This window comes from Bubalus kerabau, chromosome 1 (genome assembly GCF_029407905.1).
Source record: "Bubalus kerabau isolate K-KA32 ecotype Philippines breed swamp buffalo chromosome 1, PCC_UOA_SB_1v2, whole genome shotgun sequence".
Classification (NCBI taxonomy): domain Eukaryota; kingdom Metazoa; phylum Chordata; class Mammalia; order Artiodactyla; family Bovidae; genus Bubalus; species Bubalus kerabau.
This window is the reverse complement of record NC_073624.1, coordinates 24,903,081-24,926,902: the sequence shown is the minus strand read 5'-3', so window position 1 is coordinate 24,926,902 and position 23,822 is coordinate 24,903,081. Positions and strand designations below refer to the sequence as shown.

At 47.2% G+C, this 23,822-nt stretch overlaps 1 protein-coding gene across 2 annotated transcripts; it reads right to left on the bottom strand.

Annotated features, from left to right (window-relative positions):
• Window positions 1–1,603: 1,603 nt before the first annotated feature.
• GPRC5A (G protein-coupled receptor class C group 5 member A) lies at window positions 1,604–21,284 on the bottom strand. 2 transcript variants are annotated; one of them, XM_055570697.1, is made up of 4 exons: window positions 21,131–21,284; window positions 6,782–7,710; window positions 2,854–2,912; window positions 1,604–2,553 (listed from the first exon to the last, which is right to left on the bottom strand). In XM_055570697.1, exons 2-4 carry the CDS (start codon window positions 7,701–7,703, stop codon window positions 2,461–2,463), a joined length of 1,074 nt encoding a protein of 357 aa, XP_055426672.1. In that variant the 5' UTR covers window positions 7,704–7,710; window positions 21,131–21,284; the 3' UTR covers window positions 1,604–2,460. The 2 variants fall into 2 exon arrangements, with proteins under 2 accessions (XP_055426672.1, XP_055426678.1); XM_055570703.1 differs by lacking the exon at window positions 21,131–21,284 and adding an exon at window positions 13,662–13,891.
• Window positions 21,285–23,822: the final 2,538 nt, after the last annotated feature.

Below are 23,822 nucleotides of genomic sequence, written 5' to 3'. Positions count from 1 at the left end.
TGGACACAACTGAGTGACTTTATTTTCCCTTTTCACTTTCATGCATTGGAGAAGGAAATGGCAACCCACTCCAGTGTTCTTGCCTGGAGAATCCCAGGGACGGGGGAGCCTGGTGGGTTCCGTCCATGGGGTCGCACAGAGTCGGACACGACTGAAGTGACTTAGCAGCAGCAGCAGCAGTGAGGCAAGTGGGAGCAGTAGCCCGCCAGGCTCCTCTGTCCATGGGATTCTCCAGGCAAAAATAGTGAAGTTGGCAGCCATTCCCTTCTCCAGGGGATCTTTCCGATCCAGGGATTGAACCCAGGTCTCCTGCACTGCAGGCAGATCTTTATCAACTGAGCCACCAGGGAAGCCCTACATGTATATATATATATTATATATATATGTGTGTGTATGTATATTGAAGCTGGCGCTAGTGGTAAAGAATCTGCCTGCCAATGCAGGAGACATAAGAGATGCGGGTTCAATCCCTGGGTCAGGAAGATCAGGAGAAGGAAATAGCAACCCATTCCAGTATTCTTGCCTGGGAAATCCCATGGACAGAGGAGCCTGGCAGGCTACAGTCCCTGGAGTCACAAAGAGTTGGACACGACTAAGCAACTAACACACACACACACACATTATATATATTCCATATATATATTAATATATATTTGGCCATACTGTGGGGCAAGTGGTAAGTGTGGAGTCCTAACCACTGGACTGCCAGAGTGAAGTGAAAGTCACTCAGTCACGTCCGACTCTTTGAGACCCCACGGACTATAATGTGCATGGAATTCTCCTGGTCAGAATACTGGCATGGGTAGCCTTTCCCTTCTCTGGGGCATCTTCCCAATCCAGGGATTGAACCCAGGTCTTCCACACTGCAGGAGGATTCTTTACCAGCTGAGCCACAGGGGAACGCCAGAGAAGTCCCTGTAACCCCCCTTTCCAATACAAAACTAGGCTGACGTTAGCGCAAAGTCATGTGAGAAGCGATCAGCTAAATCTCTGGGAACCACCCATCTCCCTAATTCAGCGCGTCGTTAATTCCCTCCAACCTCACCACACCTCTCCCCACAAGGGGTTTTCTTTGTGATGAGAAGCAGAGCACCAGGCTCTTGGGTGGTAAATCCTTAACTCAGCCATCAATCTTATAAATGTCATTCAGTTTTTCTTTCTTCTTCTTTACCCAAAAGCAATTTTATACTGCCCTACCCAACAAAGCTGTTTCTGGGATTAAGCAAATGATAATTGTTAGGTAGCCTGTCTTTTCCGAGACAGATTATGAACTAATTCTATTAAATTAGAGATCTGGACTTAACCCCTCCTACAATTAAACCTCAGATGAAATGTGACACTGGCTTTGAGGTCTCCTCCTGGTCTGACCCTGGCTGACAAACTCCATTCTGAAGTTGCCACTCCTCTGTTTACTTGGAGCAAAACCTCAGATTCTTGACCATTCCCAGCTCCCCCCTCACCTTTGTCACTCACCCCTAAAACTGGGCAACACACACTTGTAGACACAAGGAGGAGGAGAGACACGTGGAGAAAGTTCAAGTCCACACCCAGTGGGACCGAACTTTGAACTTCAGCTCCCACATAAAGACAACTGTCAGGCGCCTACCGCTCACATGGCTGTGGCCACACTTTTATTGCATCTGGAGGGAAGAATGGTGAATAACTTATTTTACAAGAAACAACCCCCTGCCCGTGTGTGGACAATACCCACTTCCAGAATGCAGAGGGTGAACACAGGGTACGTCTATTTACAGAGGCTGGGGAGCAAGGGGATGGGAACTCAGAGCAAAACAGCACACAGTCTCCTGGCAAAGAGAATTCGGGCTTGTACACCCCGGTGCAGTCTGGAGGGATGGCCCCTGGTGAGGCACAGCAGGGAGGTAAGTCTGAGGACCAATAGCACGTCTGGGAGAGCTGGCGCTGGGGACCCTGGTTAGGCGGCATCACAGAGGTGCGAAAATTTCAGGTGACTTTTAAGCCTGTCCCAGCCGGGCAAGAAGGGAGGTACCGGTAAGTTGGCTTCCAGTGTAGATGTGGGTAGAGTGGGCTGAGAGATGGTCCTTTGCTTGTTTTGCTCAGATGTGCAACTCTGCTCTGAGCCAAGCGATTGGCACAAAGCCAGCCCAGAGTCAGAAGAGTTGGCTTTGGAGGCTGAACAGGTCAGCGTGTGGGTCAGATGACCAGAGCCTCAGTCACATGTAAAATGGCAGGGATGGTAAGAGTTGCCCTGCGTTGCCCGAGACTCCCACTCGAGAGAAGTAACCTTGGGATGGGACCAAGGAACAACCACAATGCTGCTGAGAACTGTGGTCCCTGCAGCCCCATCAATCCCAGGACAGAGGATGTGGGAGGAGAGGTCTTCCTGTGATGCTCCTGGGAAGACCAGGACTCAGCCTTCATCTCGTGGACTCCCTGCTGGTTCTGCTGATGTGCTGCGTTCATCTCACCCATTGGGTCATGTTAACTGACATCTTTCCTTCCTTCGTAGTCACTGTAAGGGCTAACCCGAGTCTGGACCCGAGGAATGGAGAAATCCTTTGGGGAATCCCGATTCTGAAAAGGAAGCATTTCATCTTGTTCAACTCACAGCACTTCCCGGCCATTTCCACATCACCTCTTGCTCCAACCCGGGCAGGATTCTAACACTCCTCCCCTTTCTTCTCAGCCCTCCCCTGCTCTGTGCTCGGGTCTCCTGTCCTAACCTCATGAGGCTGATTACAGGAAAAGTAGACCCGTCATCCTTTCTAGGTGACATCCAGAGGCCATCAGAGTGGCAATATCATCTATTCCCTAAGGACAGATGCTCCTGGGGTGCTAACACTGCCGACGAGAAAGGGGAAAGGGCTGCTTTACCTGTAGCTGGAAATGCGTGGAGTACGGAGCATAGAGCGTGCTCCCCGTCTCTTCAGTACCTGAAACAGACAGACAGGAGTGGGTAAACGTCAGGGTCCCCTCCTTTGTGCCCCAATCTGTGCTCACCCCAGGTGAGTCATGTATAAACCATGAGGCATATCCGTTTAATTCTCTGTCTCCCTGGGAGACGATCAGGGGTTTTGTTTTGTTTTGTTGCTTGTCTGTTTTTAAAGAGCTCTCTTACTCTCTTTTTAATTCTTTTAATATTGCTTTATTCATTTGGCTCCACCAGGTCTTAGTTGCAGTACCTGGGATCTTAGTTCCCTGATGAGGGATTGAACCTGGGCCCCCTGCATTGGGGGTGCAGAGTCTTAACCATCAGACCACCAAGGAAGTCCTCAATGGTCAGTTTTGTGCCAGAGGAAACTGTCCTCAAGCCTAGGACCAGGCACAGAGTCAGCCCAAAATTGGTTGAATAAATGAACAACTAGCCACGTACAATCACTAGGGAAATGCCTTCCGAAACACCCTCCAGGGGGACATATGCACACCCATGGCTGATTCATGTTGATGTTTGACCAAAAACAACAAAATTCTGTAAAGCAATTATCCTTCAATTTAAAAATAAATTAATTAAAAAAAAAAAACCCTCCAGAGGCTCTTAGTCCTAGGCCACTTCAAAAGCACATTTGAAGCCAGTGTTTTCAGACACAGATCTGACCAGAGGTATATCTAGAGGGAATCTTACTGAGGATTTACCCACTTCTTTATCTGCCCAACAAGGAAGGGTGGAAATTCCATGATTTTCTTTGTAAAGGGATAGAGTCTATGAGCAATCATTTTCTATTATTTGGGAGAAATCAGAGGGATTTTTTTTTTTTTTTTCATGGACAAGTGGCATAGAGGATCCAACCAGGGATTGAACCTGTGCTGCCTACAGTGAAGGTCAACCACTGGAGGACCAGGGAAGTCCGAAATCAGAGGGATTTAAACTCAGGAACAGACCAGTAAACACACACATTCATCACAGAAAGTATTTAAAGAATTCCCTTCCAGTCCAGTGGTTAGGGCTCCACACTTTCACTGCTGTGGCCCATGTTCGACCCATGGTTGGGGAACTAAGATCTCCCAAGCTGCCCATGCATGCTTGAGTGCATGCTCAGTCATGTCCAACTCTTCACAGGGCAGAGAAATACATAAATACAATGCAATTTAAAGCAATCCATTTATTTCCCACCAAATTTACGTCTTCAATTTACTCAACAAATACCTAAGTATGTGAGATATTCTGGAAAATAGGATTAATCAGAATGATTCCTGCCCTAAGACTGACGCTGGAGAGTCCGGAATATCTGACAGCTACGCAAATAACTCCAAGATGAGACAGACTCTGATAACAGCATCTCAAAGGTCTAGAGCTAGATGGGTGGAGAAAAGACAGAGCGAGACTGGGGAATAGGGACGCTGGAAAAGGGAGAGAATAAGGAGGGACATGTCCTCTTTGAGTAAAGAGAATAAAGAGGGACAGACACTCTTCAAGCCCAGACAGGCAGACAGGAAAGTGCAGGGCACTTGGTTTGTTTGAGCTGAGAGCACAGATCTGGGGACTGCGGGGTTCCAGCTGTGAACAGCCTCACCGGCAGTGTGTGCTCAGTCGCTCAGTCATGTCCGACTCTTTGTGACCCTGGGGACTGTAGCCCGCCATGCTCCTCGAACCCACATCTCTTATGTCTCCTGCATTGCCAGGCAGATCCTTTACCACTGAGCCTCCTGAGAAGCCCACCAAGGATTTGGTAAAAGCAGTGGACACTGGGGAGCCAGTGAGGCATAGAGGCCGGAAAGGGGGTGGGCAGAAGAGTATTTTAGGGAGAGGGAGCTGACAGTGGTCCATGGAGTGAAGGGAAAGGATTAAAGGAAGGAAGGCCAGTTAAGGACCCATAACATGGATTCAGGCATAAGGTGATAGACTGAAGCATCGGGAATGGACAGGAGGAGATCGGTGGGAAATATTCCCTCTGCCCTGCCCCCGGCTCTCCCCCTCCTTTCAGACTTCCCGGGGCACAGGAGAGGGACCAGGACTACAGAGATAATACCAGCAGGTTGTGTACCATAGGCTCCAAGGGCAGAGAAAGTCACTAGCTGGAGCTATGAACCTGGCCTTGGAGGACCCTCCCTCCTATTCCCAACCCCCACCCCTTCCTTGATTAGGCCCAGAGACCAATATAAACTCAAAAGACCAATGCACAGAGGCATATGCTGCTGCGTCACTTCAGTCGTGTCCGACTCTGTGTGACCCCATAGATTGCAGCCCACCAGGCTCCCCTGTCCCTGGGATTCTCCAGGCAAGAACACTGGAGTGGGTTGCCATTTCCTTCTCCAATGCATGAAACTGAAAAGTGAAAGTGAAGTCGCTCGCTCGTATCCGACTCCTAGCGACCCCATGGACTACAGCCCACCAGACCCCTCCATCCATGGGATTCTCCAGGCAAGAGTACTGGAATGGGTTGCCATTGCCTTCTCCACAGAGGCATATGAGTAAAGGCATTCCTGGCTATTAGTGTAGTCTGGCTGCTCACCATTCCAGACAAGAGCGAAATTCCCTCCTGCAGGCCAGAGATGGACAAGAAAATGTAGCTGTTCAGGCTACATCAAAATCCTCAGTAACTTTATGGAGATTCCTGCTGGTTTATGATAAAAGAGTTTTCTCCCCGCTTTGTGCTCTGTGGTCACTGCATGGCTGGGCTTTGTGCACTCAAATCTACAAAAGCAGGGGCTTCCCTGGTGGCTCAGTGTTAAAGAATCTGCCTGCCAATGCAGGAGATGTGGGTTCCACCCCTGATCTGGGAAGATCCCATATGCCTGGGAGCAACTAAGCCCTTGTGCCACAACTATTGAGTCAACGCGCATGGGAGCCTGGAAGCCACGACTGCTGAGTCCCCGTGTTGCAACTCCTGAAGCCCAAGTGCCCTAGAGCCCGTTCTCTGGCGCAAAACAAGCCCCTGCAATGAGAAGGCCTTGCACTCAACTGGAGAGTAGCCACCACTGGCCAAAACTAGAGAAAATGCCCTCGCAGCAATGAAGACCCAGCACAGCCAAAAATTAAATAAATAAGTATTTTTTAAAATCCACAAAGTCTCCACATTTCTACAAAAGTTGCCCAGTTGTCTTTTATAAAGGACACCATCATCTCACCCACTTGTCTCTGGGAATTTCTCTAAACACTCCTTGTCCATTCCTTTGCTCCATCTTGTTTTGATTCAGAGAAACTTACATGGTATTGGATAGAAAGTACTAGATAGGGACTTCCTGGTGGTCCAGTAGTTAAGACTTCGCCTTCCAATGCAGGGGGTGCACGGGTTCAATCCCTGGTTGGTGAGCTAAGATCCCACATGCCTCGCGGGCAAAAAGCCAAAGCATAAAGCAAAAGCAATATTGTAATAAATTCAGTAAAGATTGTAAAAATGGTCTGTGCCTGTGTGCTCAGTTGTACCTCAATCTTTGTGACCTCAGGGACTGTAGCCCACCAGGCTCCTCTGTCCATGGGATTTCCCAGGCAAGAATACTGGAGTGGGTTGCCATTTCCTTCTCCAGGGGATCTTCCTGACCTAGGGGCTGAACCCACATTTCCTGCACTGCAGGCAGATTCTTTACCACTGAGCCACCAGGGAAAGCTAAAAATGACCTACATCAGAAACAGAAAAAAATACTAATGACTCCTGAGGCCAGCTGCTAGTTCTATTTGTCTCTAACCAGCTGGATGATTTTAAGCAAGACCTGAGTTTTGGAGAACTTGTGTTTTATCAGGATCATGTCCTGCATGTTCCCTACAGTAATAATATCTTTTTTTTTCAGTAATAATATCTTATGATTTTATTTTATTTTACCCATTTTTCCCACAAAGGATTCTGCACCCAACCAGGTTCTGTACCTTGAATGATCCCCTCTTGAGAGTAAGCTCTGTTCACCACGCCATAGCTCTGCTTCATGAACTGAGGCTGACAGAAAGCGTCCTCCACAGGGTAATCCATGGGGTTCTGTTGCCTCGTGAGCAGCTGAAACTCAGGTGCAATGTAAGCCAACAGGAAAACCCAGCCATTGGCCACCAAGGCTGAACTGAGGATGGTGTCGTCCCACTGGGGGCCGAGGGTAGGGACCAATAGCAGGGTGATCCACGCCACCCAGATGGCAATGGAGAGGATCGTGGTGAGGTAGATATGGGCCCCGTGTCTCTTCCAGGCAGTAAAGGATCCCTGGAAGCTGAAAGAGGCTGTGAGGAAGGTCAGCGCCATGAGGAAGAGGACGTAGATGAGCAGCATGACGAAGTCCTCGTTGCGCCGTGGGGGAGAAAGCTCAGAGAAGATGTTGACGTTGGTCCTGTTCATGGTGAGGACCACGTACTCGATGGCAATGATATCCTGCACCAGACTGAAGCCCAGGGCCAGGCCCAGCATCACCAGCATGGACAGCGGCTGCCTCCCTCGCACCAGCTTCGTCAGGTTGAAGGCGTGAACCAGCAGGCAGGAGAAGCAGAGGGCGAAGAGAACGCCAAAGAGGAAGAACCGCGTGGGCCCTGTGCCGCCATCGAGTGTGATAATGAAGGCGAAGGTGAGGCCGAAGATCCCCAGCACACCCAGGAGGAAGAGGAACTGGGTGGGGAGCAGTTTGCGCTTATTGGAGTCCTGCACCTTGCAAATGAGGACCAGCAGGGCGATCATGAAGGCCACAGAGGCCACAGCCCCCATGCCGGCCAACGCCTCTAAGACGATGCCCCAGGCTGCCTTCTTATCACAGAGTTTGTAGTACCTGGGGTCCAGGTCTGAGCGGCAACCAGCAGGGGCTACTGTGGACATTCTGGTCCTGTAAGAAAGCAAAGTTGGGCTGGGGGTGAATCTCTCCCATAAACTCAGGCACAGAGGACCAGAAACAATTTTGTATATCTGCTGCTGCTGCTGCTAAATCTCTTCAGTCGTGTCGGACTCTGTGCAACCCCATAGACGGCAGCCCACCAGGCTCCCCCATCCCTGGGATTCTCCAGGCAAAAACACTGGAGTAGGTTGCCATTTCCTTCTCTAATGCGTGAAAGTGAAAAGTGAAAGTGAAGTCACTCAGTCGTGTCCCACTCTTAGTGACCCCATGGACTATACAGTCCATGGAATTCTCCAGGCCAGAATACTGGAGGAGGTAGCCTTTCCCTTTGCCAACCCAGAGATTGAACCCAGGTGTCCCGCAATGCAGGTGGATTCTTTACCAGCTGAGCTACTAGGGAAACTCAAAGAAATGGCAACCTACTCCAGTATTCTTGCCTGGAGAATCTCATGGACAGAGGAAGCTGGTGGGCTACAGTCCATCGAGTCGCAAAGAGTTGGACATGACTGAAGCAACTTAGCACAGGCAGTCAGGGTTTTACCCCTGAATTTACAACGTTAGATCAAGCTACTAGCTGTTCTCCACCTCTCATGGCAAATTCTAAAGGCTGATGAAGGGAAGGGACTCCTCATACCTCCCTCCCCGCAATTTAACTATATTAATATTTTCCCTGAAGCCAGGAAACCCAAAACTTTGAATGGAGTATTTGAGCCACATCTCAAGAAATAACGTCACAAAGAACTTGCCAGGGTTCCTGATATTTTTGACTAGTGCTTTCTTAGGAACTGGTGAACATGGAATTATCTAACCATAAAGTTAATACTTTGTGAATTCCTTGTCGGTTCAGTGGTTAGGACTCTGCACTCTCACTGGCAGGGCCCGAGTTCGATCCCTGGTCAGAGAACTAAGATCCCACAAGCCTTTGAATCATATTAGCAGTCTCCAGTTTTTTTCTACCTCAGGCCCAGCCACAGATGTTATCTGTAAGCCTCCGAATCTCTCTCAGACAAGAGAATCATAGGTATTATCTGAGTTATCTGAACCATAGATTTCTCTGCAGAGTGTCAGCCTTCCCCTCTTAGCCACTGAGCCCTCATCCTGAGCTCTGCTGCCACACATTATTTTCCCTCCCTAATTAACATTTGTAAGGATGGCACTGCTGATCCCCAGAAGAAATGGATCCAGTCTTCCCTGTCATAGGGTTGGCCGTGCTGCATGGCCATGTGGGATCTTAGTTCCCCAACCAGGGGTTGAACCCATGCCCTCAGCAGTGAAAGTGTGGAGTCCTAACCACTGGACCACCAGGAAAGTCCCCATAATGAACTCTTAATTAGCTACTCGTAAGGAGGGACTTGCTGGATGACACATCCTGGAATAACATCCTGGAAAACAGGAGGTGATCCAACAGAAAATATTACCAATAGCTAATGCTCATTTTTGGGCTTCCTTGGTGGCTCAGATGGTTAAAAAAAAAAAAAAAAAAAAAACAAGCCCTGCCTGCAATGCAGGAGACCCAGGTTTAATCCCTGGGTCAGGAGAATTCCCCTGGAAAAGAGAATGGCAACTCACTTCAGTATTCTTGCCTGGAAAACCCCATGGACAGAGGAGCCTAATAGCTTCTCAACAGATCTATAATTTTTTTTCTGAATTATTTGACTGTTTTTAAGTTTCTATGACACAATAGAAAGCTTTTGTTTTGTTGTATGCTGTTTATTTTTTTATTTTTTAGTTTTTAGTCTTTTTGCTATGTTGCAGGGGTGCTATGTGAGATCTTAGTTCCCTGATTAGGGGTGGACCCCATGTCCCCTGCATTAGAAGCACAGAGTCTTAACCACTGAGCCCCAGGGAAGTCCCTCTAAGCTTCACTTTGTAACCCGGCCATTCATTCAACCAGCACCACTGTGTGTCCATCATTCTTCCAGATGATCAACTGGTAAAGGGGAAACACACATCAGACATGTTTCTTGCTATAGTAGAAGAAACAGATCTAACCTGCCACTGCTGCATAGCCTTCCCATGGACTCCCCTGGCCAGGGGTCTGTCACCTGGACTCCAACCCAGGGATATAACACCCTGGTCATCCCAACCGCATGCAGGGCACAGAGCAAAGAATGGGTTATGTTCTACCTCCGCAAGGCAGTACAGAATGAGATGCAAAGGGACAAAGAAAGGCAAATGAGCTTCAGATACAGGCAACCCCTGAAATACAAGGCCCCCCAAAGTCTGATATGGGTGGTACAGGACAGGGAGAGGGACAGGCCCCCCTGTCCATGCTGAGGATGCAGAAGAGGAAGGGCCTGGTCTAGTTCAAGGGCAGCATCCGCAGGGGAAGGGACCAGGCTCCATTTTCTCCTCCCTTAGCACCTCCCCGCCTCACTCCTCTCAGATTAATCATAATGGCGGTTGCCAGCTGGAAAGGTATTTCTCTCACCCTCTGTGCCCCTCCCTGGCACTGCTCCTTCCCCACCCCTCAGGGCAGTGCTGTTGGCTGACAAGTCATTGTTGTCATAATTATCTGATAATTGTAAAGGACTCTGAACCAGTTTACTCTGAACTCTCAATCTTGAGAGACTGATGAGGTTTTCCACTAAGGGAACATTGTGGTACTGCACAGAGGGGTGGTCAAGCAGAGACACCCGGCCCCCCCTTACTTCTGTGCAGCTGTACAGAGAGGGTTTGTGTACTGGAGCCTCCTGGCACCCACAGACCAGGGTCCAAAACTGTGAGCACACAAGGTGGGGGTCCCCAAAGAAAGAGAACCAGGTATGACTTTCTTAACATAAGAGAAAACATTTTTAACCTAAACCATTTTGTGATCTATGCCTGGCCATAAGACTTGCCCTTGAATAGGTCTCAGCAATTAACGATTTTTTTTTTGGCTACACCTCTCATCATCTGAGATCTTAACTCCCCAACCAAGGATCAAACTCATGCCCCCTGCATTGGGAGCAAGGAGTCTTAACCACTGTACCATCAGGGAAGGCCCCACTAGGTTTTTTAGCCAGATCTCAAACATCATTCTCTACATAGCTGCTTCAGCATACATTTGTAAAGAACAAAACTCCTTTTTAACTTAATCGCACTTTAGAAATTAACAATGACACTTTCATATCAAATATCCAATTAAGGTTCATGGTTCTCAATTCTCTCAAATTAAGAATATTTGAAAAACTTTTCAAATGAAAACTTCTTGGTAATTTTTTTTTTTATCTGAGTGACTAATTTTTTGAAACTATCCTTCCTATTTCACCTCTCACTCCTCCTCCACCCTTTCCCCAACATGACAGCGATTGTACAATGGGTCTGAAATGTCCCTAGCAGTTTACATTTTCTCAGAGGGAAATAAAACTGAACAAACTCACTCACAGCAGATCTGCACTGAGAAGGCACTGGGTCACGCAGGGAATGGCCCAGATGAGCCGCCAGGATGGGGGCTGGGGGAAGGGACAGGGTTCTGAGGAGCTGACGTCCTTTAGAAAGCAGGGTTTGAGGAAGAAAAGAGCAGTACCACCATTTGAGAATAGAAACCTCCAGGAGCTAAAGCAACAGCCTCGGAGAAGAACCTGAGGGCTGGAGCAGAAAGAGAAATGAGACTAGAGGTCATGCAGTCATCATTCGTACCCAGAGTCAAGGGCAGAGAGACCTATGGGACTTCCCTGGTGGTCCAGCGGTTAGGACTCCATGCTGTCACTGCCGTGGCCCAGGTTCAATCCCTGGTCAGGGAACTGAAGTCTTGCAAGCTTTACAGCACAGTCAAAAAAAAAAGGAAGGGTGGGCAGAGAGACCTAGAGTCCGGCCAAGAAAGCAGGTGCTCTACAAAGGCCAAAGGAGGACAAAAAGAGACAATTTACTCTTGGACCTGCTCTGAAGAGGAGGGAAGGTCTCATAACTCATTCTCACAATGGGTCAAGCATGGTTGTATACAACTCACTTGTCTACGTCTTGCAATCACTTTTATTTTTATTTATTTATTTGGCTGTGCCAGGTCTTAGTTGGGGCACACAGAATCTTTTAGGTGTGGTATGTGGGATCTAGTTCCCTGACCAGGGTTGAACCCGGGCCCCCTGCTTTTCGAGCATGGAGTCTTAGTCACTGGCCCACCAGGGGAGTCCCAGGCTTAGGCTCTCAGGGTCACTGTCTTTGTGGCTGGGGGACGAGCCATCGCCTGTACATCCTCAGCTCCTGCCTACCTCTCCAGCCTCATGGCTGACCATGCCTTCCTCATCATCCCCATATGTGTGTTTCTCATTGTCCTCCCAACAAGCCCCACTATCTCGCTTCAAATCTGCCGCCCCATCTGCATGGGACGTTCTCCCTGACATCCCTCACCTTAGAGGTCCCCTCTTCCAGGATGTTTCCCTGGATGCCCTAGTCTGATGAGAGATCGCTGTTGTTGTTTACTCACTAAGTCATGTCCGACTCTCTGCAACCCCATAGACTGTAGCCTGCCAGGCTCCTCTGTCCACAGAATTCTCCAGGCAAGAATAGTGGAGTGGGTTGCCATTTCCTACTCCTGGGGATCTTGCCGACCCAGGGATTGTGTCTCCTGCATTAGCAGGCAGATTCTTTACAGCTGAGCCACCTCGGAAGCCCCCTGATGAGAGTTACATCCCCTGAATTCCCAGAGAGCCTCCACATCGTCTGCATTTATCACAAAATCCTGTAGTGCCTCTTGGTGAGTCTTTGCCTTCTAAATTCAAAGCCTCCTTAAAGCAGGTATTGAGCTGTTAAAATTCTCTCCCTGACTACTAACCTCTCACCTGACGCAGTGAAGGTGAAAGTCGCTCAGTCATGTTTGACTCTTTTTAACCCAAGGGACTATATGGTCCATGGAATTCTCCAGGCCAGAATACTGCACTGGGTACCCTTTCCCTTCTCCAGGGGATCTTCCCAACCCAAGGCTCAAACCACATTGCAGGTGGATTCTTTACCAGCTGAGCCACAAGGGAAGCCCAAGAATACTGGAGTGGGTAGCCGTTTCCTTCTCCAGCGGATCTTCCCGACCCAGGAATAGAACCAGGGTCTCCATCACTGCAGGTGGATTCTTTACCAGCTGAGCCACCAGGGAAGGGCAAGCACCTAACCAGGATGGATGAGTGAGCATGTGGATAGAAGTAGAATCTGATAGGGAGCAGGGCTACTCTTGAGACAGTGGGGTGGGGTGGGATTCCTCATAAGCCTCCATTGCCTTGGTCCCCAGCTCTAACTCCCTCTCACCCATCCTCCTTAGGTGGGTCTGAGGTAGGAGTCTGGCCACAGCTGGGCTACTAAGTGATTCCAGGGGCCTCCGGGTAGCTTGGATCCTGAGTAAGCAGATCTAAGCAGAGGTTTTACTGGAATCCAGTCATTCGCTCCCACCCAATTCTCTGATGACTAAACCCTGCACTATGGAGGGAGATGGTGAGGTTTCAGCATAGCCCCAGACACGAGCAAGGACCTTGAGTCATAAGGGTGAGACCCCCTTCACTTATTACAGCAGCTGAGCCAACCACGCCCATCTAGTAATCCACCAACACCCACAGCCAAGACCCTCACAGTCCTTGGTGCTGGCTTAAACCCTTTTCAGATGAGTCAGTGCATGACGGAAAGGTTAAAAAAACGAAAGACGGAGGAAAGAGAAAGGGAAAAGAAAAAGAACCAAAGCGGGGGTTGCAGGGGGGAAGACAAGAGGGAAGCAGGGAGGGAGGGAGTCACTGGGCTCTATTCCAAGGCCTCTGACTCCAATCTTTAGGACAGAGGGGTTTCAGCTGCCTCTCTGTGTGGACACCATCTCCTGGAGCCTCCGTTCTCTCCTCTATGAAAGGCAGCCAGGTGCTGAACTAGGCATTCTGAGCCCATGTCCAGCTTTGTAGACAATTCCCAAGTCTCTTTCTCCCATCCCCTCATCCTGCTTCCTGCCCCATCTCCTGTCATTAAAAGAATCTCTGCCCCAAACTACTAACCAAACTCCAGACCAGGGCTGGAGGTGAGGTTGAAGGGTCTGAGTACCGGCTCAGGACACCAGGGAAACACTCGCCTGCCAGAGAGAGCCGCAGGGTCACTGGAGCAAGACTGATCCTAGAGTGGCCCTGACCGACACAGGCGTTGACGGGGATGCAAGGTCAAATGCCAGCATGTGAAGGGTCTCTCAGGTGCTCCTTTCCAACCTCTGAGACTCCTCTCTTCCCAGAGAGGTGGGGAGGGTGTCTGGAGTTACTTACATCCAGACTTAGTAGGTTGCCTAGCTGGCTGTATGCGACCCTCCCCAGATTATCTGAGCAGGAATTACCCATGGCCCTGAATTTTGCCCAGAGGTGATCTTACATTCCTCCTTATATAAGATTTATCTCATTCTGTCATCTAAAAAGAAGACATCAGATGGCGAAGACTCCACCTGCAATGTGGGAGACTCGGGTTTGATCCCTGCGTTAGGAAGATCCCTTGGAGGAGGAAATGGCAACCCACTCCAGTATTCTTGCCTGGAGAATTCCATGGACAGAGGAGCCTGGCAGGCTACAGTCCACAGGGTCACAAAGAGTCGGACACAACTGAAGCGACTTGGCACAGCACATATAGGGGCTTTCCAGGTGTTGCTAGTGGTAAAGAACTCACCTGCCAAAGCAGGAAACTTAAGAGATGCAGGTTCAATCCCTGGGTCAGGATCACCTGGGAGGCCCCTATGTATATATATATGGTCCCTGGGTCAGGAAGATCCCCTGGAGGAGGAAATGGCAACCCATTCCAGTATTCTTGCCTGGAGAATCCCATGGACAGAGGAGCCTGGTGGGCTACAGTCCATGGGGTAACAACTGAAGTAACTTAGCACGCATATATATAACAGATTCCCTTTTCTGTACACCTGAAACGAACACAACATTGTAACTCAACTATACTCCAGTAAAAACAGAAAAAAAAAAAACACTTTCAATAAAAAGAAGAGGATAATAATGACCTCTTAGGATAACTGCCTGGGGAATGATAAAATATAACTCAAATGTTTGTTAAGTCAAGCCAAGTCTTCACACCATCCCAGCCTGGCAAATTGGCAATTTTCTAACATTTTAATTTTCTCTCTATTCTGGAATTGCCACAGTCCATCAGTAGTAATAACAATAGTCACAATATAAATATGAATAATACAAATGACAACTACTATCAAATACGGAGACCCCTTAAGAGCCAGACTCGATGCTGAGAGTTTATACGTTTCCATGTGTATTCACTCATTAACGTGGTTTTACATCTATTTTATCATTTAATATTCCTACAGCCCATTTTGTAGGTGATAAGACTGATTCTTAGAGAGATCAATTTACATATTCAGTGTAACAAAGGAAGATTATCCCTTTATGAATAGTCTTAATTAGAATTTAATCTTTTGTTTCATCTCTAAATCACTATCATGCTCCCTGAAGCTTTTCTCCCTGACTCCAGCCTCTATTTATTTTCTCATTTTTATTTTTTTCATTGACGTGTAGTTGATTTACAATTTTGTGTTAGTTTCAGGGGTACAGCAAAGTGATTCAGTTATGCATATTTATATTCTTTTTCATATTCTTTTCCATTATGGTTTATTACAGGATATTAAATACAGTACCCTATGCTACACAATAGGACCATCTTGTTTATCCACTCTCTATATAATAATTTGCATCTGCTAACCCCAAACTCCCAATTCATCCCTACCCCAGCCCTACTTCCCTTTTGGCAAGCACAAGTCTGTTTAAGCCTTTCTCTATTTAAACAACATCTGAGAAGTCGCCAAAGTAAGCAACTCTACAATTGGTCAATCTTCCTGTCAATCAACACTTAAGTGTGTACTTTGTGTCAGACGCTGTGTTAAGTATACAAATCACTTGGACCCTCAGACCCAGAGTGTGGCGGCTGCCCCAGGACGACCAGCCGAGTCATACTGACACACAAATAAGGGTTGTAGAGTGTTTGGGGAATCTTGAGGGCACACGGAAAAGAGTGAAACCCCACTCTCCCTAATGGGGTTTTTTTTAAAAAAAAAGGCTTTAGAGAGGAAACCAGGGAGATGAGGCCTGAGAGATGGGCAAGGAATGGTGGGAGATTCTTAGGAAGGCAGAATCAATGGAGCTTAGAAATACAGGCTTGTGGGAAGAGATGCCCAGTTTAGATCTGTTGAATCTAAGATGAATTGGAGGGATTTCCCTGGAGGTCCAGTGGTTAAGACTCAGCTCCTGCTGCAGAAGGCACGGATTCCATTCCTCAATCCCTGGTCAGGGAGGCATCATTTAATCCTCACAACAGCCCTGTTATTATGCCCCCACTTTTCATTTTATTGGAGTCTACTAGATATACAGTGCTGCATTAGCTTCAGGTGTACAGCAAAGTGACTCAGTTATACATATACATGTATTCATTCTTTTTTAGATTCTTTTCTCATATGGGTTAACACAGAGTACTGAGGAGAGTTCCCCTGTGCTATACAGTAGGTCCTTGTTGGTTATCTTCTGACTCATATATAGTAGTGTGGGTGTGTTCATGCCAGATTATGCCCCCTTTCTACAGTGCAGAAAACAGAGGTACAGAGACAGTAAATAACTTGCCCAAGATCACTGACTTTTAGAAACCAGGCTCCTACAAGTTCCGTGGTTGCCTAGTGGTTAGTATTCTGGGTTTTCACTGCCATGGCCTGGGTTCAATCCCTGGTTAGGTAACTGAGATCCCACAAGCTATACAGTGCAAACAAAAAATAAATAAAAGCCAGGCTCCACGACACCGGATTGTGCTGACCTCCCTGTGCTCAGACATGTGAGTCTGAGGCTCAGGAGATGTTTGGGCTGTGAGCACAAGTGAAGGGTCACGGAGGGGTCACAGCAGGCACTGGAAGGCTGTGGATACCAGATCATACAGAGAGCATGTATGGCAGCGAGAGGGCCGAGGACAGAACCCTGGAACACCGTCTCAACCAAGCAGGAATCAGCAGAGGTTGTTCAAAAGAGATTGCCTGCGTTAGTACAAGAAATAAGCCCAGCTGGTCTCCCAGGAGCCAAAGAGCAGCTTTCCAGAGTGGTTGATGGAGTAAGATGCTCCAAGGACAGCAAAGAAAAGACCTGAAAATGGACTTTTGGATTTAGGAGTTAAAAAAAAAAAAAGGATCTGCCAGGGGGCTTCCCTAGTGATACAGTGGTTAGGACTCCCCCACCCAATGCAGGGGGTGCAGGTTCAACTCCTGGTTGGGAAGCTAAGATCCCACTTGCCTCTCGGCCAAAAAAACTGAAACATAAAACCAAAGCAATATTTTAATAAAGTCAATAAAGACTTCAAAAATGGTCCACATCAAAAACATCTTAAAAAATAAAAAAGCATATCATCTCCTTTTTGTCTATTAAAACAGATTCAGCCTCAATTTGAGCTTCAAGGCTTTTCTCCAACTAGTCCTCCCACCTACTTTTTCCAGCCTTCCTAAGTCCCGTCCCCACATCTTTGAAAAACTTCCAAGAGCATTTTCTCTCTGGAAGGGAACTGGGGCTCATCTAAGACCTTCTCTGACAAAGTGGCTCTTTGCCTCACCACATGCATTATTCTCCTTGCCTGAAGGACCCTTCTCCCCCTAATCACAATTCATGTACCATGTTTCTTAGAAATTTGACTCCAAACTTACCTCTACCTTGAGGGTTTTTTAGTTATCAGTCCCATCTCATTCTAAATCTGTGATCTCATTGTAGTTATTAACTATTTTTCAGCACTCAAGTCTTTCCATAGATATGTCATATATTACAGCGGTCCACAATCTTTTTGGCATCAGGGACTGGTTTCTCGGAAGACAATTTTTCCATGGACCGATGTGCTGTTGGGGGGTGGTTTCAGGATGATTCAAGTTCATTACAGTTATTATACACTTTATTTCTATTACTATTACATCAGTTCCACCTCAGATGATCAGGCATTAGATGCCAGAGGTTGGGGCCCCCTGATACAGTATACATTAATATCAGTGCTAACTCACCTATCAGATAGCAAACTTTTAAGGAAATAGAGCAAATCTTCTATTCGTTGGCATTCCCCTCACTATGTACTCTGCACAGTGGTTGTTGAGCAAATGATTTGCAGAGTGTGAATAAAACTCAAAGCAAGTTATTCATTAGTAAGTGTGAGTAATGGAAAGGAAAGCTTTGGGGAGCTGCATATGTGCTGCTAATCCATGTGTTTTAGTCCAGGCTGAGTTCTAAGATGAGGGTGGAGTCCCACGGAAGTTTCTCTGTACCAGGTGCAAGATTAGCTGTAAATGGAAAGGATCTACAACAAAATGTCCAGGATCCCCTCTTCCAGGTAAGCCATCTGGATTCTGATGACATAAACGTGATGAATCGTCGCAACAGCGTGTGAACAACATCTGAGTAACATCACTGAGTTGAGTTTCTGAGTAGTAACTAGGAGAAAATAAATCATCATTCCCACATAGGCAGAGTCAACAAGCACTGAGTTGGCCAGAAAGTTCATTTGGGTTTTTCATAAGATCTTACAGAAAAGCCTGAATGAACTTTTTTGGCCAACCCAAAATAAGAACAGTGTTCATCCCAATTTCTTTACTTTTTGGAGGTATTATCATATTCTTCTATTCTAAACAATGCATGTGAACTTTAGAGAAATTACTGAAACGTAAAATAAAATATAGGCAATCACTTTTTTTGACTTAAGATTTTGAGTGAAACTACTAAATCTCTTATGCCCAGAATTTAAGGCTGTGAAAAGCATGGAGAAAATAGGTAGATATGATGAAGTCCTCTTCTGGTATACCACCTCAAAGACACCTTTTTTCAAGTGTTTTATTTCCACATATAAAGGTGATATATTTATGGTCTGAAACTTATCTCTCCTTACAAACCTGTATTTCTAAACCCTGAGAATGGTACTACCATACACTCAGTGTATCTAAAAATACAGTATAGATTATCTAATGTGGGAGAAGATGGAGAGAGCAGACTATGTGGCCAAATTAGATGACAATAGCAAGCAACTATTATTACAATAAATGTAAATGGAAAGTTTTTTATTTTGAAAAGACTAAATCAAACCATATTATACCTATAAGAAACCCACGTAAAACAACAAGATTCAGAAAAGTGGAAAGGAAAGGAAAAATAAGTGCAAAAAAAGCAACAACAACAGATAGGTTTATTTAGCAAGTATTATGTATCAGGTACAAAGTTAATAGCTTGTTCAAGGTAAGAAAAATGAGAATTGAGTTATTATTATCACACAAAGTTTAGTTAAGGCAAAAAGCTATTATGCTGACCTAAAAACTTTTTTATAATAATTAAGAATGCTCCACATTGAAGATATAACCATCATAAATTTGTATGCAGTGAATAATATACCACCAAAATACATAACACAAAAGCTGCCAGGAATACAAAAAGAAATCAAAAGAAATTGATTACAGTTACAGGAGACTTTAACACTTCTTTATCACTCCTCAGCAAATGAAATAGAAAAAATTAATAGCAATAAGGTAAATTTTTAAAGTATTCTATAGATACTTTAATCAAAATATGCTCTATCTTTATATTTCATTAGATCTCTATGATTAATAATATAATTCAGATCCTCTATATCTGTGATCAGCAAATATTTTCTGTAAAGGGCCAAACAGTAAGTAGTTTAGGCTTTGTAGTCCTTTTGTTTGTAGCCGAAAAGCAGCCATAGATGATATATAGACAAAATGAGCATGGCTGAGTTCCAATAAAACTTTATTTACAAAAACAGGCTGTGGGATGTTTTTGGCCAGGAATCTGGTTTACCAACTTCTCTATATGATTTCTTCTATTGAAGTGGTCATGCAACATTTACAAAACAGCATATTTTAGACCACAAAAATAATAATAACAATAAAGTCTAAAATAAGAAATGCACAGACCATATATTTTGACAAGGCAATCAACATAGGAATCTAAGCAGAAACTAACACACCAAGCTACTCAGAAAATTCGAAGACTCCTCAAGCAAAATAATTCTTCCATTCTTTGTTTTTAAGGGCCCTATTATACCAACACGTCATTTCCTGCCCATTTCCTTAGCTCAATCTGTAGATTTTTAAAAAACAATGAACCTGAAGACAAACCTTCAGAATGAGAATGAGAATAAAACCATAGTCAAAATTCTTCTTCACGCCCTGTTACCTTCAATTCTCACTAAGGAGTAGAATACTCCAAAGAGGATGCTCAAAGAGACGTATATAGATAGAGAGGGGCTCTTGGCCCTGGCCCTGGGAGGGAGCTGAGGACCCTAAGACCCCTTAGGAGGAACCCCTTAGGAGGTCCAGCTCAGCCTTTTCACAGCTACAAGCCAGCAGAGCTGGGATGAGAAGGCTTCCTAGCTCAAGGCTAAGGGGCACGTCCCAGAATGTTAGCTCGTTCTGAGTTCCACTCATTCCTATGTGCCCTTGAAGTACCAATCTACCTCTCCACACCTCAAGGAGCCTGTCTCCCAGATGACACCTCTGTTGACCTTCCCAGTCCCAGCACACAGACCAGAGGACAGAGCTGTGACCCCCATCCTCGCCCCTCCCAGGGGCCACAAGTAACTCAAGTATTCCCTTCAGGAATGAGTCCACAGCCCTGGCTGATTCAATCAAACCCTTCAGCAGGTGTGGCATGTTCAAACATCAGCCTGGAAACAACTCGGGAATGGAAAGTCCTACAAATTCCTTGAACCTGCGCTGGCTTTCCAAAACTTCCTTCCACCCGGGGAGGTTTAAGGGACCATATCTGACAGTTGGGGGGTCATTGCTGAGTCCCATCTGGTTGGTGCCTGAAGGTGGGCTGTTACTGGATACTCAAATGGATGTTCAACCCAGGAGTCCAGAGTAACTCAAGGGACAGCAGATGGGAGAATGCTGCAGAGTTGATGGCCACGCTCATGTCATGAGAAGAGGTGGCTTCTAGAATCTACTTCGCAAAATTCAGAAAGGCACACTTGTGAAAGGACAAAATAAATGGACATTTCTCAGGATCTGGGTAAACTAGCAGGGGTCACCATCTCCTTCCTGCCCACCCAGCCAGTTCCCTGCCATTCCTCTAAGCTCTTCCTCCCTCTTTTCTCTTTCCCTAGACTGAGCCCAGAACTTGTCACCTGCCGGGCCAGGATTCCACCTACTCAGTTTGTTCAGTGTATCTGAGCAGAAACTATTTATCCTGATTATCTTTTTGCTCTCTGCCTCTTAGCCTGGTAACTTCAAGGGGGGAGGGGAGGGGCGGGAATGTGAGTTAAGTTAAACTACAGGAATTCCTTTCCTGGGATTTTTTTTCCCCCTCCGAGCCAGCTGCAGTTCATTACCGGGGTTTCTCTCCTCTTGCATCCTCAGCTTTTAACACTCCCTGCCTCCCCACTACTCCGCAAACCCCACCCCCGAGGATTTCAATCACCTAACCCAGCGCGCTCTGTCTCCGTGCGCCTCACTTACCCCGATGCCTCGGCTTTGGCGCGTGAACTTGGCGCTGCTTCGCGCGCGCGGAGGGAGCACTGTAGCCCCTATAGGTTCTGGGGGAGCCCGTGGGCAGAGATCGCGCCCTCGCGGTGCCGAGCAGTTATAAAGGCGGCAGAGGGAGGAGGGAGTGAGGGGGTGAGCAAGGGGCGGGAGAGGGTCAGGGGGAGAGGACACGCCTATTCCAGTTCCACGGCACTGCGCGCTGTTATGAAAATAAAGTCCCCGGGCCAGGGCATGAGCCAAAAGCCGCCTGACGTCAGCGCCAGTCACCCTTGGAATGGGTGGTGGCGGCAGTGGTGGTGGTGGTGGGAGGGGAGACCCAGAGCACCCACTCCGCTCCGCGTGCGGCGCATCACCTGGTCGGGAAGTCCCAGGGCATAGGGTAAAGGAAGGGGCCAGAGAGCAGATGCTTCCTATCCGTTTGGCCAGCTGTCACCTCCAGGAGAGAGCCACCCCCGCCCTCCCGCCGGGCACTCCAGTCCGCCCAGGACACGGGCTGGAAAGTTCGAATCCCATGTGATTCCTGGGTACCCTGGGAAGCCAGGCCCCGGAAAGGAGAAACTGGCCAGCGCCTGGGCGCTCCGCAGTGGCAGTCAAGGTGGATGGAGGCCAAGAAACATATCCAGCCCCGCATGGCAACTCCCCCGGTCAGAACTGTCCCCAGACCACCAGTGCTGCCCGATGGCGGAGAGAGGGAGAAGACAGGTCCTTACGTCTTCATTTCCTCACTAACCCCCTCTTAGAGCCTTGACAACGCAGGTGGAAGAGAATGGATGCCAGATAAAATTATGAAATAAAGGAATTTGCCTTTCTGTCTGGTTCCCTCTCCCTCCACTGCCCACTCCTCCACCACTGAAACCTGCTTTTATTGACTTGTCAAACAATCCCTGAGTGGCTGCCTCCTGGGTGCCAGCCTCCAGCAAGGCTCTACCCCACTGCCATGCAAGAGGGAGGGCTGGGTGCATTTAAGGTGCTGGTTACTTAGCACACCTGGTCAGCACACCTGGGGTACTATGCATGTAAGTGAACTGAACAGGGAAGGTCTAGGACTCCCCAACATTTTCCTCACATCTCCTAACACGCCAACTTTCCAGAGTTTTTTTTTTTTTTTAAGTTTTTATTGAATTTGTTAACAACATTGCTTCTGCTTTGCTTTTTTCTTTCTCCGGCCAGGAAGCATGTGGGATCTTAGCTCCTGGGCCAGGAATTGAACCCACACCTGCTGCGCTGGAAGGCAAAGTCTCAACCACTGAACCCCCAGGGAAGTCCCTCCAGAGGCTTTTAAAGCTGGTATTTTGGAGACAGTGACTCCAGCTTTTTTATTTCTCTCTCAAGAAACCACAGCCAACGTCTAGCATCTTGGAAGACTTCCCTGGAGGCCTGCAGCTCAAGGGTCTAAGTCCACGGGCTCCTCTCCCGGGCTCCTAGGCCTGCACACGTGCTTGTGTGTGTGTGTGTGTGTGTGTGATTGTCAGGGACCGGAAGCGACAGCGCTTTTTAACATGTGCTCTCCGCTAAACCAGGTCTTCTCTCTGGACCTCAGTTTTCTCATCTGTTAAAGGAGGAAGTTGAAGTGGTTCATCCTTGTCACATGTATGTGTCATTTAAGCCACAAAGGTCAGCCACAGGTATAATTTAAACTTTCTAGCAGCCAGCCACATTAAAAGAAATAAAAAGAGGGGAATTAATTTTAATGTGTACTTTATTTAACCCAAGAGATCCCAGACATTGTCATTTCAACATGTAATCGACTTTTTTTTTTTTAAATATATTAATGAGCTGCTTTTCAGCCTTGTTTCAAACTATGTTCTCAAAAGTGCAATATATTATACTTTCAGTCCTGGCCAAATTGAACTAGCCCGGGTTTCTGTACTCAAAAGCCCTGGACTGGTGGTCTCTAGGGGCTCTTTGGGCACCAGCATTTTAGGGATCTGGATCACCAAGGTTAGGATGAAGTTCATGACACCAAGAAAAAGATATCAAGTTGACAGAGGAGGTAAAAGCAGAGGGGGGGGTCATGACTTTGGGTATTCCCTACCCGCAATATCCTGCGATCCCCAACTCCCACAAGAAATTCTGGGAAAACTAATGAGAAAAGCGTGAGTGCATTTTCTTTTTCCTGTTGCTCCTGGCTGGCTGGCTGGCAGACCAGGGCTGCGTCCAGGGGCCTTGTGGACATGCCTGTTTGGAAGCGCTGCCCTTGGTCACTGGTGCCCATCAGTCTCCACATTTCTGTTTACAGCAAATTTCCTACCTAGTCCTCTAAGTGCTCTCCTTTTTTTTTTTCCTAATAGTATCTTGTGTTTATTTCTCTGGAATCTTCCCTGGTGACTCAGATGGTAAAGAGTCTGTCTGCAATGCAGGAGACCCGAGTTCAATCCCTGGGTTGGGAAGATCCTCTAGAGAAGGAAATGGCAGCCCACTCCAGTATTCTTGCCTGGAAAAATCTCATGGACAGAGGAGCCTGTCGGGCTACAGTCCATGGGGTCACAAAGAGTCAGACACGACTGAGTGACTAACATGCACAGTATCTCGTTTTTTTCATATTTATTTATTTATTTGGCTGCACTGGATCTTAGTTGCGGCATGTGGGATCTTGTCCCCTGACCAGAAATCAAACCCTGGCCCCCCAGCATTGGGAGTGCTAGTCTTAGCCTCTGGACCACCA